The following is a 13276-nucleotide window of genomic DNA, read 5'->3' as shown; positions in this document are numbered from 1 at the left end:
CTGTGGGCCTTGGACCCAACGCAACTCAGAAGGGGCAGAGATTGTGCTGGAAAACGGGAGCTGTGGACACGGCGTGGAAACCAGGCGCACGGCTCCAGGCCTGACTCCACCACGGGCAGGGTGGGTGACCGTGGGCTGCCAGGGAGGGGAAGCGGATGTGGCGGGACCCGGCTCTACCTTACCATGGATCCTGGCAAAGCTCTTGGTGATGATGGCCCGGCCCCCGAGGTGGCGAGGCTCCAGTGCTGCGTGCTCCCGGCTCGAGCCCTCCCCGTAATTCTCATCTCCGATCACTACCCACCGGATGCCGTGTTTCTGTCAGGCAAGTGAGGCGGCCATGAGGGAGAGGACGCTGGCCCCCTGCCTGCCGGCCCTGGGCTTCCTGAGGTTCACAGGTCAAGGGGCTAGAGAGACCCCTCCCTACCTGCTCCCCAAGGGCTGGTGAAATGAGAGGTGAATCAGGCCCCAATCAGGCCGAGGGGACGGAGGCGATCAGACACCTGCGATCAGACTCTCTGCAAGGGGCATGGGAGGTGCCACCTACCCATCAGTACTCAGGACAGAGGCAGGCGTTGGGGGAAGGCCAGTGTGGGATCAGAGCAGGGGCATGTGGTGAGGGTGACACAGGACTGCCCCCGTGGCACCAGGGCATCCTTCAACTGCAGAGCTATTGGTGTGGGCTCCTGGGGGGAGAGCACCCCTCCCTGCATCCCCGCCCCTGCCCCCACTGACCAGGACCCACCTTGTAGTAGCGGGCAGTGTCCGGGACAGGACCAAACTCCTGGGTGACGGCGTTGCGCACGGAGTTGGCCTTGCCGTTTTCGATGTTGATGGCGCCAATGAGCAGGTTATTGGAGATGTTGTCCAGGTGCCCACGGAACTTGAGCCAGGGGCCCGCAGCCGAGATGTGGTCGGTGGTACACTTCCCTTTGACCTTGGGTGGGTGAGAAGACAGAGATCAGGGCACGGTGCGGGAGAGGTGGATGAAGGGAGAAGCCCTCTAGAGGCTGGCAGCAGACCCAGCAACTGCGACCCAGGAAGGGTGACAAGGGCAGCAGGTCTGGCTTTGGACACACAGTCTGCCGCCCTGGCCTTGCCACACTGTGACCACGAGGGCTCAGGCCAGACCGTCCCCGACCCCTTGAAGGCCCTGCACTGCTCGGTGACTTGTCCGGGACAGGACACCCACAGGGGGCAGTGGCTGGACAGGCAGGTCTGCTCACTCCCCCTTCCGACCTAGGCCCCCAGGCAACTGATGCCCAGGCAGGAAGACCAGCCACAGACCTCATGCTGGACCCAGAGGAGCCCGAGGACGTGTCCTGGTCCTGGCTGGTCACCAGTTTTATCGATCACGTGGGCTTAATACCGGCTGCCACTGCCTGAAGACCCTTAGTAAACAGCAAAAATCCATGCCTGACATGGGTCTGAGGCCTCTGGCCACACCACAGAGGCTTGTGTCCGCTCGGCTCCCAGACACGGGCCAGACCAACCGATGCCCAACTGCGGGAGCAGAGGACTCTGTGGTTTCTGCAGCCTTTGTGGTCAAGCCGGAGGCGTGGAGACCTGGTGCTCTTCTAGCCCTTCTGTGCCGCACCCACGGCCCGCGGCCGCTGCAGGTGACCCTCCCCGGCTGCCGCCGATGGCAGAGCACCCCAGACACAGCTGGCCAGAGCCAGCTCGGCCTGGCATGGGGCGGAGGAGAAAGGGACACTGGGCTGTGGAGGCCCTGGTTCCTCTGCAGCCGACCTCCCTGCCGGCCGCCACCCCCCACCCCCAGCCTGACCTTCCCCACTGGCGCCCAGGGGAGAGCACGTGCTTTCACAGCCCTTCCCGCTGCTGAGGGCAGGGCCCGGGCAGGCCGGGGCTGTTCTCCCCCCGCCGCTGACCTTGATGAGGATTTGCAGGTCCTCCAGGTCTTTGCCGTCCCACTTGTCAAAAGGCTCCAGGAGCTGCAGGCGTTGGCTGGTGGGGCTCACATCCACCCGCTGCCCACTACTGTCCTTGGGAGGGTGCTGGTAGGTGTCCTGCCCAGGGTCGAACTCCTGCAGGAGGAGATCGGGACATGCTGGGTGCCGAGTGCTCCGTCCCCACGAGGACAGGCTCCTGTAGAAGCCCCCCCTCCGCCCCCCACACGGAGCTGCCTCATTCTCACTCCCAGTGCCATCCTGCCTGCCCAGGAAGGAGTGTCTTAGCCCCACAGCGAGCGGCAGGACCTGCTCACCGCTTGGGGAAGCTCATCTGCATCCGGAGCCTCCAGCTTGAATTTCTTGCCATCCTTGCCTGTCAGGAAGTCAGTCTCTGGGTTGAAGTTGAGGGTGCCCGCAATGGCCAGGGCTGTGACAATCTGGAATGGAGGTGGCCCACTGCTGGTTAGTACCAAACACCACTCCCACCCCCCACCCTAGCAGGAGCCCAGACGGAAATGGGGAATGGAGCCCAGGTACATCTAAGTTCTGCACACACAAGTCCTCCCCACAGAGGCCAGAGCTGCAAGAACGTCTCTGGGGGTGCAGGTCACGGGCACGCGCTGGGGCCCTCGCACAGAAACGCCGCTGCGGCAAAAACGTTCCCAAATGGGCAGCTGAAGACATGGAAGGAAGGCGCCACCTCTTCAGTCACTTTTGTGGGCTAAAAGTACTTCTGGAACACTCATTTAAAGTCAAGAAACAAGAGCGTGTAACCCTTTATCTCGGGGTTGTGAGCTCAAGCCCTGCATGGTGTGTAGAGATGACTTAAAATCTTTTATATAAAAAATAACAAGGCAAGAAAGCCTGGCCGTGTGCTGCCAATGGCCGAGGCCAAATAGCCACTGCGCCCCGGAGCGCTTGGCGCATCAGCGTTCCTAGTCGGAGGCCGCCTTCCCGGAGGACACGGTGCACACGCCTTCCGCACTTTCCTGTAATCCTGACAGGAGCCTGGGGCACAGAGAAGGACAGTGACTTGGCCAAAGCCGTACGACTGGGTAGAGGCAGGGCTGCCCTTCATCCTGGGCAGGGACTCCAAGCTCCGGCTTGTGACCCTAACTGTGGCCGACAAGCCCCTCAGACTCCTGGGCCGTGAGGGGGCCAGGCAGGGAGCAGAGGGAGCGTGACGCTTGAGGCCTGTGGCTCTTGGTTTCCACCCAGAAAGCCCCTTGCTCTGCGATGCCAACCCTCCCTCAGCAGCCCCATGGGGTCAGACGCCCGGCCCCAGAGGTGGTCCTGGGTCATGGCCCGGCCGGGCAGGCTCACCTCCGGGGACGTAACGAAGGCGTGGGTCTCGGGGTTCGCGTCGTTGCGGCCTGTGAAGTTCCTGTTGTAGGAGGTGACGATTGTGTTCTTCTCCCCCTTCTTGATGTCCTTTCTGCCAGGCCAGAGGAGACAGGGTTAAGCGTGTCTGTCCTTGTCACCAAGCCCGTCCTGCCTGGCTTATGACAGAAGAGGGGGAAACGGAAAGACCCTGAAACAGCCACCTCCTCCCTGGGACTCACACATACAGAGCGGGAGGGTCCCTGGTTGAGCCCAGAGGTTTGCTTGGCCCACAGGTAAGGCAGGCAGAGCCCAAACCAAGGCCTGACTTTCCCGACCTTGGGCCACGGCCTCCGTTCACACGGCTCCCTCAAAGCCCCTGGCTGCATCTGGCTTCAGCCAGGTGGCCACTCCTTCCTCTTTACTTCCAGCCCAACTTTCCAGTCCTTCCTAGAAGTTTTCTAGTGTGCAGTAGCCCCTGAAGCTATAGGCCTGGGGCTGAGTCTCTTCTCTCCACCCAGTAACACTTCCCCTCAATATCTGGGGCTCTGGACCCCAGGACACAGCAGGCTGTCCTATCAGAGGTGCACCTCTCACCTGTCCCACTGGCCAATGCAGGGGCCACAGGCATTGGCCAGGACGATGCCACCCACTTCCCTTAGGATTTGTGCCTGCAGAGAGGAGGACACGGAAAGGTCAGGGGCAGGCTGGTGGCTGATGGGCAAGGGTGGGTCAGCAGCTTGAGTGATGAAGAGCCGTTCTGGAACCCTGGGGCAGCTGTAGGGGGACCTGTACCCGCCCCAGCTCACAAGGCTGTGGCTTGTCCTGCCCGAAGCCACATTGCTCAGCGGTGGGGAGGGGGAACCAGGGGCAGGGCGTGTGGGCACTCACATAGCCGTCCCGCTCAATGGTGGCACGGATCTGCTCAGAGCCTGGTGTGATGGTGAACTGGGACTTGCACTTAAGTCCATGGGCCAGCGCCTGCTTGGCCACGGCTGCCGAGCGCCCCATGTCCTCATAGCTGGAGTTGGTGCAGCTGCCGATCAGACCTGGTGCATTGTGGGTGGTGGGGCCAGGGGTCAGGACCAGAGGTCTCCACCTGACCTCAACTATCCAGACCTGGTCAAGAGTTCGCCAACCGTGCCGGGCCTGGGGCTGTTCTTAACGGAGACAAGTTGGAAGCAATCCAACTGTCTAACACCACAGGACAGGCTGCTCCACGGCCCAGCCATTCAGGGGAAAACGACGTGGCCAGTGAAGTGAGTCAGAGGGCTCACTCCAGAATACTAACAGTGACCACGGCTGGATCAGGGCTTTTAGGAGATAAAGTTTCTTCTTTCATACTTTTGAGCATTCTCTCCTTCTTTAATTGCTTTATCATCAGGGAGAAAAAATTATTTTTTAAAAGTCTGTGATAGTTATTCAAAAAGTCAATAAAGACTGGATGGCATATTATTGATAGACCTCAAGACAGTCTTCACTCAGCAGTTCAGCAATCTGCTTCTAATGAAACCACCACCGTTTTTGCACATTTGCTTCAACCACTGAGGGAAAACACACGGCACTGTTTTACGCCAGACACCGTGTTAACTCGCCGCCCCTCCAACATTTACAGGTAAACACAGTATCACCCTTGTTTTCCAGACAGGAAACCGAGGCACAGGTGGGTAATGTAACTTGCTCACGGTCGCCCAGCTCTGTAGTACCCAAGCCAGATTTAAGCCGAGGCCACCTGGCTTCGTGGTCCACGCTCCAGTCACACTGTCCGGTGACAGGGGCCAGTCATCATGACATGCCAGTGTGTCCGTACATGTAAAGCATGTGAACGGAAATCAAGCAACAGGGCTGGGCTGATGAAATGTTTGTAAAACAAAAGTAGACACATGTCAGTATGTACACGTACGCAGAAAGAACCCCTCCAGGAGCTCCTTGAGCTGGTTTCTGGTTGGGGGTTAAGATGAGCAGTTTTTAAAATTCACCTGTTTGTGAATATACGCTACAATGAGAGCATGTATTTCTTTTTGGTATTACCAAAAAAACTACGTTTTTTAAAAAACCATAAAGAAGAAACAAACTATTTCAGAAAGTGCCTGGTACCTGTAGGAAGTGCCCACGGCAAGCGCGGGCAGGTGTCTGCAGCCCTGGGCAGGCCTCCTGGTCCCGCAGCCTGTGAAGCCGACAGGGTGGGAGGTACTCACCCACTCGGATGTCCAGAGGCCATCCTTCCTTCTCTGCCACGGTGCCGACTTCTGCCACAGGGTGAGCCAGGTCAGGGGTGAAGGGCCCATTGATGTGTGGCTTCAGCTGAAAAAACAAAGGGGAGAGAACAAATCGTAGTTTGGAACTCTTAGACTGTTCTCCAGAGGCTGCGTGGCTCCCACTCCCCCAGGTAATCACAGAGGACCCGGGAGGCCAGCTTCTAGCTCAAACCCAGGAAACACCCGAGCGGTGGGCTCTGTACTCGCGCCAGCTGCGGGATCCCTCCAACCCTGTGAGGCTCATATTATCTCCACTGTGCAGATGAAGGAGATGGCGTGCCTTGCTCAAGGTCACTCAAGGTCACAGAGTAGGAGATGGCAAAAGCATGGAAGAAATGAAGGAAGTCAGCATCATGAGTCCACTGTCTCCTACACTATGATGCTCTGTAATCAATTTTATGACAAAAACAGACTTAAAGCCAGGTGCTTTGTCTGTGATAATACTTGCCAATAAATGCGAAGCACTTAGCAAAGCGCCTGCACACGGCTCTCAATACATGTGCCCAAATATTACTACGTGAATTAGCGCATTCAGGTCCCATGGCCACCTGAGATTTTACACATGATAAAGTGAGGCCAAAAGAGGTTGAGGAACTTGCTCAAGGTCACAGGCTTCAGGTGGCAGGGTCAGGAATTAGGATTTGAACTCATGAAGACTGTCTTCAGGGCCTAAGCCTTCAACCAGTCTACTCGGCTGCTTCCTTTCCTCCAGCCTGCCTTTCCTCTGCCTTCCAGACGCTCGCTCTGGTCTGCCGGTCCCAGGGTGCCAAACGCTGCCCAGGCCTAGGAATCTTGGGCCATGACCCCTGAACTCAGATAACAAAGCAAATTCCAGGGCAAAGTCTTGGCTTCTGCTAACGCCAAGGTGGAGGCAAACTGAGCCAGTTTCTGAATCAGCAGCCACAGCCTCCTCTCCCATCCAAATGCAGCCTGATTTGGGCAGCAGTTTGCAGGGGCACTGGGGAACCAAAGGCCCAACTACCCTGCTGGGTGTGCAGGCAGGGCCCCCTAGGAGTCCCCAGATGGGGCCTGAACTACCCACCCTCAGAAATTCCTTGGACCCAATTGCCTTGCTCACCTCGTTGAGGTTAATTTCAATCAGTTGGTCATAATGGCAGCCAGGGTCAGGTACCAAGTGATCCTTATATTCATCAGCTAGTTTGGCAATGTCTGAAACCAATAAGGGAGGGAGATTAAAGCATGTGGGACAGAACCTGGTCATGAGACCATCCACCCATCCATACACCCATCCATTCGAGCCAGTTCCCTGGAGAAACAATGAAAACAGCACAGGACACAGTCCCTGCCCTCAAGGAGAACACAATCTAATGAAGGAGTTATCAATGAGCTGGAAGTTACAATATGATACGAGACACACAGGAACACGGGGACATAGAAGTAACAACTGAGGTTCAGAGTCAGGGAAGGCTTCCTGGAAATGAGAAGCACTGAATTTTGAAGGAGAAGGTACCTGATAATGAAAGAGAGGGATGGGACGGCCAGGTAGGACTCCATGTGTTCAGCTCTTGTAAGCAACTGGACAAGCTCTGCCCATGACCCCTGGCTTCTGGTTCCACCAACCACCCTTGCTCACCTCCCTTTGGAGGCTCCAATGATCCCTCCCACAGGCCCTATTTCTTCCTCTGAGCTTCAAAGAAGCCAAGCTAGAACCTCAGGAAAATTGTGGGGGAGGCTGAGGAAGTGGTTCTGGTTCCAAATGTTTTCCTCCTACTGGGCAGGAATAAACAGAAGCAGATTCATGTCATTTCCAGAGCTTCCTGTAGGGGGCACCAGGGACCAGACCAAAAAGACCCCGGACTTGGCCATCCTTTCAGGTAGAACTAAATTCCAATCCCAAGGCAGAGGTATCTCAGATGCCAGGCCCTTCGAGAAGCTGGTGGAGCCAGACACTCTACTCAGAAACAGTCACACACACACACACGTAATTTTTCACACCGCTGTGGGGGCTTCTCAGGGCCTCTGAAGCCAGACTGGAAACACGAGATTAAAGACCCTGCCCCGAAGGGAAAGGTTTAGCTCAGGGGTCTCCATGCAACACGACTGTCCTGCCGTTCCCCCCCTGGCCCTGCCGGCTCACCCTCCCGGCCTGTCTTGCTCAGGTACTTCTTCATCCTGTGGTTGTAAGGGAACACTGACGTGGTGGCTCCGATTTCTGCACCCATGTTGCAGATTGTCGCCATGCCTGTAGAGAAAGAGAGCCTGTGAGGCGGGCGGAGCAGCTGGGCATGGGTCGCACACACCTGCTGGGTGTGCACACACATCTTCACCCCGGGGAGCTGGTGTCCTTCCTTCCTTCGCCCACGCAGCCATCCTGTGGCAGCAGGCAGACCTGTCCCTCGTGGCCCAGGGTTAAAACCAGGGCCCGCAGACAGAACACAAGATTCAGCCCCTCCCAGCCGGGTTCCACTTCTGGGCCTGGCAGTGCCGCTCGGCTGACCAGACGGCCGCCGTGCACTGAAGGCTGACCTGGCCAGCCGGCCCAGCTGTTACTGTGGCCATTCTGCAGGTGAGCAAACTGGCTCAGAGAGGTCCGAGGCCATGCCACAGAGCACATGCAGGTGCTGCATTGGCATTCGGGTCTAGGTCCACCTGCCTGGTGTCCAGGCCTGCTCTCCTTTCAGCCACACCACGGTGCTGTGTGGAAATGTTTCCGGGTCTCAGGTTTTCCAGCAATAAGACTGGAAGGACATCCACTGTCTGGACCACAGAGCCTCACCCAGAAACGGTGAGGCTTACAGATGTCCTGACTGTACCGGGACACTAGTCTCATGGGGTTGCTGGGGCATGGGACTAGGATTGTTATCCACTTCCAAACTGAGCTGTCCAATGGCAGTTAGGGCTACCTGTAAGACTGAGCCCCCATCTCTGGAGGGGAGAAGGGCCAGCTGAACAGGAGCCCTGTGGGGGCTCTGGGCCTGGGGAAGTCTGGACTGGACCATCTGGAAGGTTTGTTCCAAGTCTCCCTGCACTCCGGAGCGCCCAGGCATTGAAGCCAGGTCACCTGGAGTGATGAGGAAAAGGGGCCGGCTCCTACTTACTTGGTCTTAGAGCCTAGTAGGTGATAAGTCTAATTCAAGGGATCTGAGTGAGGCTCCAGGGAAGATGTGGGAAGGGGGCTGCTTTGTGAATGAAGCCCTGGCTCTGACTCCCCATTCCCACCACCACCTCCGTCCTCTCTGGCATTCCCTTTCCGGGTCCCCCAAGGCAGCCCAGTGCTATGGCAGCTGAAGTATACTGAGGGACCTTGACTAGATAATACCCCCCCACCTCTAGGTGTCCATCCAAGTCCCCAAACTGGAAGGGTTCTCAGAGGAAGGCCATTCACTGCTTCCATGGCTCAACAACGGGCCCCATCAGGCCCCACACAGGCTGCGGGCGATGTCACATGGCCACCCTCCTCACCCGTGCAGGAGATGGAGTCTACACCAGGCCCGTGGTACTCCACAATGGCACCCGTGCCACCTTTCACGGTGAGGATACCCGCCACCTTTAGGATCACATCTTTGGGGGAGGTCCAACCGGAGAGCGAGCCCGTCAGCTTCACACCAATCACCTGAATAGGTGGAGCGAGACAGCAATTAGGCGCCATGTGTCATGCTCCAACCAAAAGGGTCTGCCTGCTGGGATTCCCATTCCTGCTTATTTACCCCTGCCTCTCTCTCAGAGAGGTCTGAGTCTGAACTATTCCTTCATCCCATCTGGGTCCCACAGGCTCCCATGCCTCCCCATCAACCACCCCTCTGCAGCCACGGCTAAAAGAGCCCTTCCCTATTCCTCACCTTGGGGCACTTCAGCTCCCAGGGGATCCCGGCCATGACGTCCACTGCATCAGCACCCCCGACTCCAATGCAGATGCCCCCCAGGCCACCGCCATTGGGGGTGTGGGAATCAGTGCCAATCAGAAGAACCCCAGGGTATGCATAGTTTTCCAGAATGATCTGAAAAAAAAAAAGACCCCAAGATCTTCAGCCTAAAAGCCCTCATCAGAGAACAGAAGTAGGGACCAAAAGGGTCTGGCAATGCTGCTCTCTGGGCCATTCCCAGGCACCCCTCCAGGACAGAGCCTCTCAAGGGTGGCTGGAAGAGAGACAGGAAGCCCGGGCCCCTGACCAGCTCCAATAGTCCTGGACTAGTCTGATTTGGGCTTGCAAGTGCCTCCTCGTGCCCCAATGTCCGTGTCTGCGGCATGGTACCAAGAACACCTACACCGCCTTGACCCTAGAATCACGGTGAGAACCAGACGAGCAGAGATAAGGAATGTGTCCTGTGACAAATGTGACTGCCTACAGGTGCTCCTCACACCTGCTCCCCATCTCATGTGGCCGACTGCCTAGGGCGTGGCACGTGCCTATTGGGCTTCTCGGGGGGACAATTCCTTCAGGAGCTGGCTCCAGCTCCGCAAGGAAGCACCGGAGACCCGACAGGAGCACAGGCCCTGGGCTCTTCTGCTGCTGAACTGAAAGCAAGTACAGACAATGCCTCCCCAACCCAAGGCCTGGAAGTGGCTCTGATAATTGAAGTGACTTGCTCATGTAGATGCTGCCTTGCCGCCTCCTCCCCTTTCCTGTTCAAAATGGCTCCTTCATCGAGGGCCTCTTCCCAGCTTGGGAAGATGCTGGCAGTGAGCATTTCCCCAAAACATCTGATTCCAGAGGTACAGCTATCCCAGAGCAGCCCTGCCCCCCCATCCAGGCATCGGAGGCCACAGGATATTACTGGAAAAGCCCTGGCCAAGGGGCCCTTAGTCTGAGCCCCAGACCCACTGCCTGCTAGTAGGTGTGGGACCTCGGGCAAGTCACTTCACCTTCCAGGTCTATTTCCTCATAGATAGAAACAGCCCATAGTGCTCACAGTGATAACTCAATGAGATCATGTGTAATTTTTTTTTTAAAGATTTTATTTTTTGACAGAGAGAGTGACAGCGAGAGAGGGAACACAAGCAGGGGGAGTGGGAGAGGGAGAAGCAGGCTTCCCGCTGAGCAGGGAGCCCGATGCCAGGCTCGATCCCAGGACCCTGAGATCATGACCTGAGCCAAAGGCAGACACTTAACGACTAAGCCATCCAGGCGCCCCTGGGATTATGTGTATTAAGCTGTAATTGTGCCTGTGAGAGGCAGTATTTCTATTTATTCTTTTGTAGCACACACTCGGATGTTGGGAAGGGCAAAGGAGGTCAGAGACGTGAAAGGCTCCATGAATGGTCGGGCCTGCCTCATGGTGGACAGGCTCCATGGAATATTACAGAAACCCCAGGGCCCCTGCCCTGGGATACACATCTCCCAGCAGACTCAGCAAGGAGTGAGGGGTCTTGCCTCTCAGGATGCCAGCAGTTAGAAGGGCTGGTTCCTTCCTCAGGAGGGTGACAGCTGGCTTGGAGAAAAAGCCAACAGAGAGGAAATCCTGGACAAACAACTGTTGGACAGGACACTGCTCAACTGTTTCATTTCTCTGGACTCCTTGCCCCAACCACAAACCAAAATTTAAACCTAGTTAATATAAGGCTCCTCAAGGTTCTGCAAGTCTGATCATGAAGAGCAGACACACAAAATTCAGTGTGATCTACACAGTGCAGACCACCAACATGGTCCACGTCCAAAAGGAAGGGGTTAGTGCAGACCCGAGGACTGCACAAAGTGTCACAATGAAACTGGCTGTGACAGTGACCTCCTCGGGCAGCTGGATGTGGATGGGGGAGGAGAGGATTAGTGTACATTAGCCATCCACCCACACAACACATGTGTACACTGTGGACCTAGTCTCTACCTACCTGGCTCCAAGCCCAGAGCTACAGAGGAATCGGTAAAGTGCAGTCTCTGTCCCCAGAGCACATGGTCTGGTGCGGAAGGTCCTGGCACATACAGGCATCATAACGTGAAGGGGTCCCACAGAGGATCACATAAGGGTGCTCTGATGCTGGGCACAAGGGAGGGCAGGGGGGCTTCACAGAGGTAACCAAAAGGCAGAGATGTGGAGGAGGAAGGATGTGCCAGGCCTGGGCACAGGACATTCAAAGCAGAGGGAAAGGGGTTAAGGTTTGGTTTAGACATGGTGGATGAAAGCTGCTGATGGCCTGACATCAAGGGGAAGAGAAAAATCAAAGCTGCACAAAGATCACATGCTTCATGGGAATTTTCTTTTTAAAGGAAAAAATAGGGGTGCATGGGCGGCTCAACTGGTTAAGCGTCTGACTTCGGCTCAGGTCATGATCCCAGGGTCCTGGGATGGAGCCTTGTTTCTGGCTCCCTGCTCAGTGGGGAGTCTGCTTCTCCCTCTCCTCCTCTCCCTGCGTGTGTGCATGAGTGCTCTCTCTTGCTCTCTCTCAAATAAATAAATAAAATCTTTAAAAAAATAAAAATAGGGCGCCTGGGTGGCTCAGTTGTTAAGTGTCTGCCTTCAGCTAAGGTCATGATCTCAGGGTCCTGGGATCAAACCCCACATCGGGTTCCACACTCAGTGTGGTATCTGCTTGAGATTCTCTTCTCCCTCTGCCGCTTCCCCCGCACTGTCTAAAATAAGTAAATATTTTAATAAAAAAATTAAAAATAAAATAATAAAATAATAATTTAAGCGGCGCCTGGGTGGCTCAGTCATTAAGCATCTGCCTTCGGCTCAGGTCATGATCCCAGGGTCCTGGGATCAAGCCCCACATCGGGCTCCCTGCTCCGCGGGAAGCCTGCTTCTCCCTCTCCCCCACCCCCTGCTTGTGTTCCCTCTCTCGCTGTGTCTCTCTGTCAAAGAAATAAATTTTAAAAATCTTAAAAAAAAAAAAAAATTAATAATTTAAAATAAAGGAAAAAATATATCACGCTGTACACTTAGCTGGTGGCCAGGGGCAGCTGTGAGCTGCCATCACTCATAGCCCCAAACTTTGCCCAGGAGCTGCCAAAAAGGCCTGGGTATTTCTAATGGGGTAGAAAGGGAGACCCTTGGATTGGGGTGCCCTTCGCGATCAAAGTCCAAAGTTGGATCCACCTGACTCCCTAGCCCTACTGCTGAGAGAGGCTTTCTACACCCTGCAGACAGCTGTGACCTGCCACTCCCAGGCAGTCCCTTCCTGGCAAGGGCAATGGCTCGAAAGGGCAGAGCAGTGATCCGAGGGTTCTGGTTTCGGAGTGGGGCAGTGCTGGAGCCCATGCAGGGTCAGATTACAGCCTGACTTACCTCATCTTGAAGGAGGCCTGGGATGGAGGTGGGGAGAAGGGTCACCTTGGAAAGGTGTAAAGAGGCAGGTCTCGCACATACAGGATGGACGGCAAATGGACACACAAACCAGTGGACACCCCACAAACTAGTCACCTTGGATGAAAGCGAAGTACCTATCTCCCTAGAAACACATGCACACACACTTGCACTTGCAGAGACAAAATCGCCCATCAAAAGATCATCCATCCTTCAGGAGACCCCGGAAGAACTCCTGGCTGACAAAGCCACATGACCTGGGGCACCTCCATCCTACAGAATAAGGGGCCCAAAGAGGTAAGAACCCCTGGTGTGATGGGAGGCGAGCCTGCAGCCCACGGTGCAGAGCACTGACTCCCGGAGGCAAATCCTGCCTCCACCCTCAGCCAGTTGTCCCTGGGCAAGTGGATTAACTTCTTTGTGCCTCAGTTTCTTCATCTGTGAGGCACAAATAATGAAGCCACCTACCTCATAGAGTTGTGGTGAACAACGAGTACGTTATCATCTGTCAAGTGCTAAGTCTAGTGCCTGCACACAGAACGCACCCATCAAATGTCAGCTGTCCGTGCAACAAGGAATAACACTCATGGG

The 13276-nt window shown here is 55.9% G+C and overlaps 1 protein-coding gene across 1 annotated transcript in view; it reads right to left on the bottom strand.

Moving 5' to 3' along the window:
• The window catches only part of ACO2 (aconitase 2), a 55369-nt gene that overhangs the window by 1817 nt on the left and 40276 nt on the right, over positions 1-13276 (bottom strand). Inside the window, exons 5-16 of the mRNA XM_036072630.2 lie at positions 9286-9444; positions 8909-9059; positions 7584-7688; positions 6564-6655; positions 5426-5531; positions 4119-4276; positions 3825-3898; positions 3231-3342; positions 2222-2344; positions 1887-2042; positions 743-934; positions 183-315 (exon numbers count right to left, since the gene is read on the bottom strand). Of these exons, the coding sequence (XP_035928523.1) occupies positions 183-315; positions 743-934; positions 1887-2042; positions 2222-2344; positions 3231-3342; positions 3825-3898; positions 4119-4276; positions 5426-5531; positions 6564-6655; positions 7584-7688; positions 8909-9059; positions 9286-9444 (1561 nt within the window). The remainder of the gene's footprint in view (positions 1-182; positions 316-742; positions 935-1886; positions 2043-2221; positions 2345-3230; positions 3343-3824; positions 3899-4118; positions 4277-5425; positions 5532-6563; positions 6656-7583; positions 7689-8908; positions 9060-9285; positions 9445-13276) is intronic.

Source organism: Halichoerus grypus, chromosome 6 (genome assembly GCF_964656455.1).
Source record: "Halichoerus grypus chromosome 6, mHalGry1.hap1.1, whole genome shotgun sequence".
NCBI classification, from domain to species: Eukaryota; Metazoa; Chordata; class Mammalia; order Carnivora; family Phocidae; genus Halichoerus; species Halichoerus grypus.
This window is presented reverse-complemented; position numbering and strand designations above follow the sequence as displayed.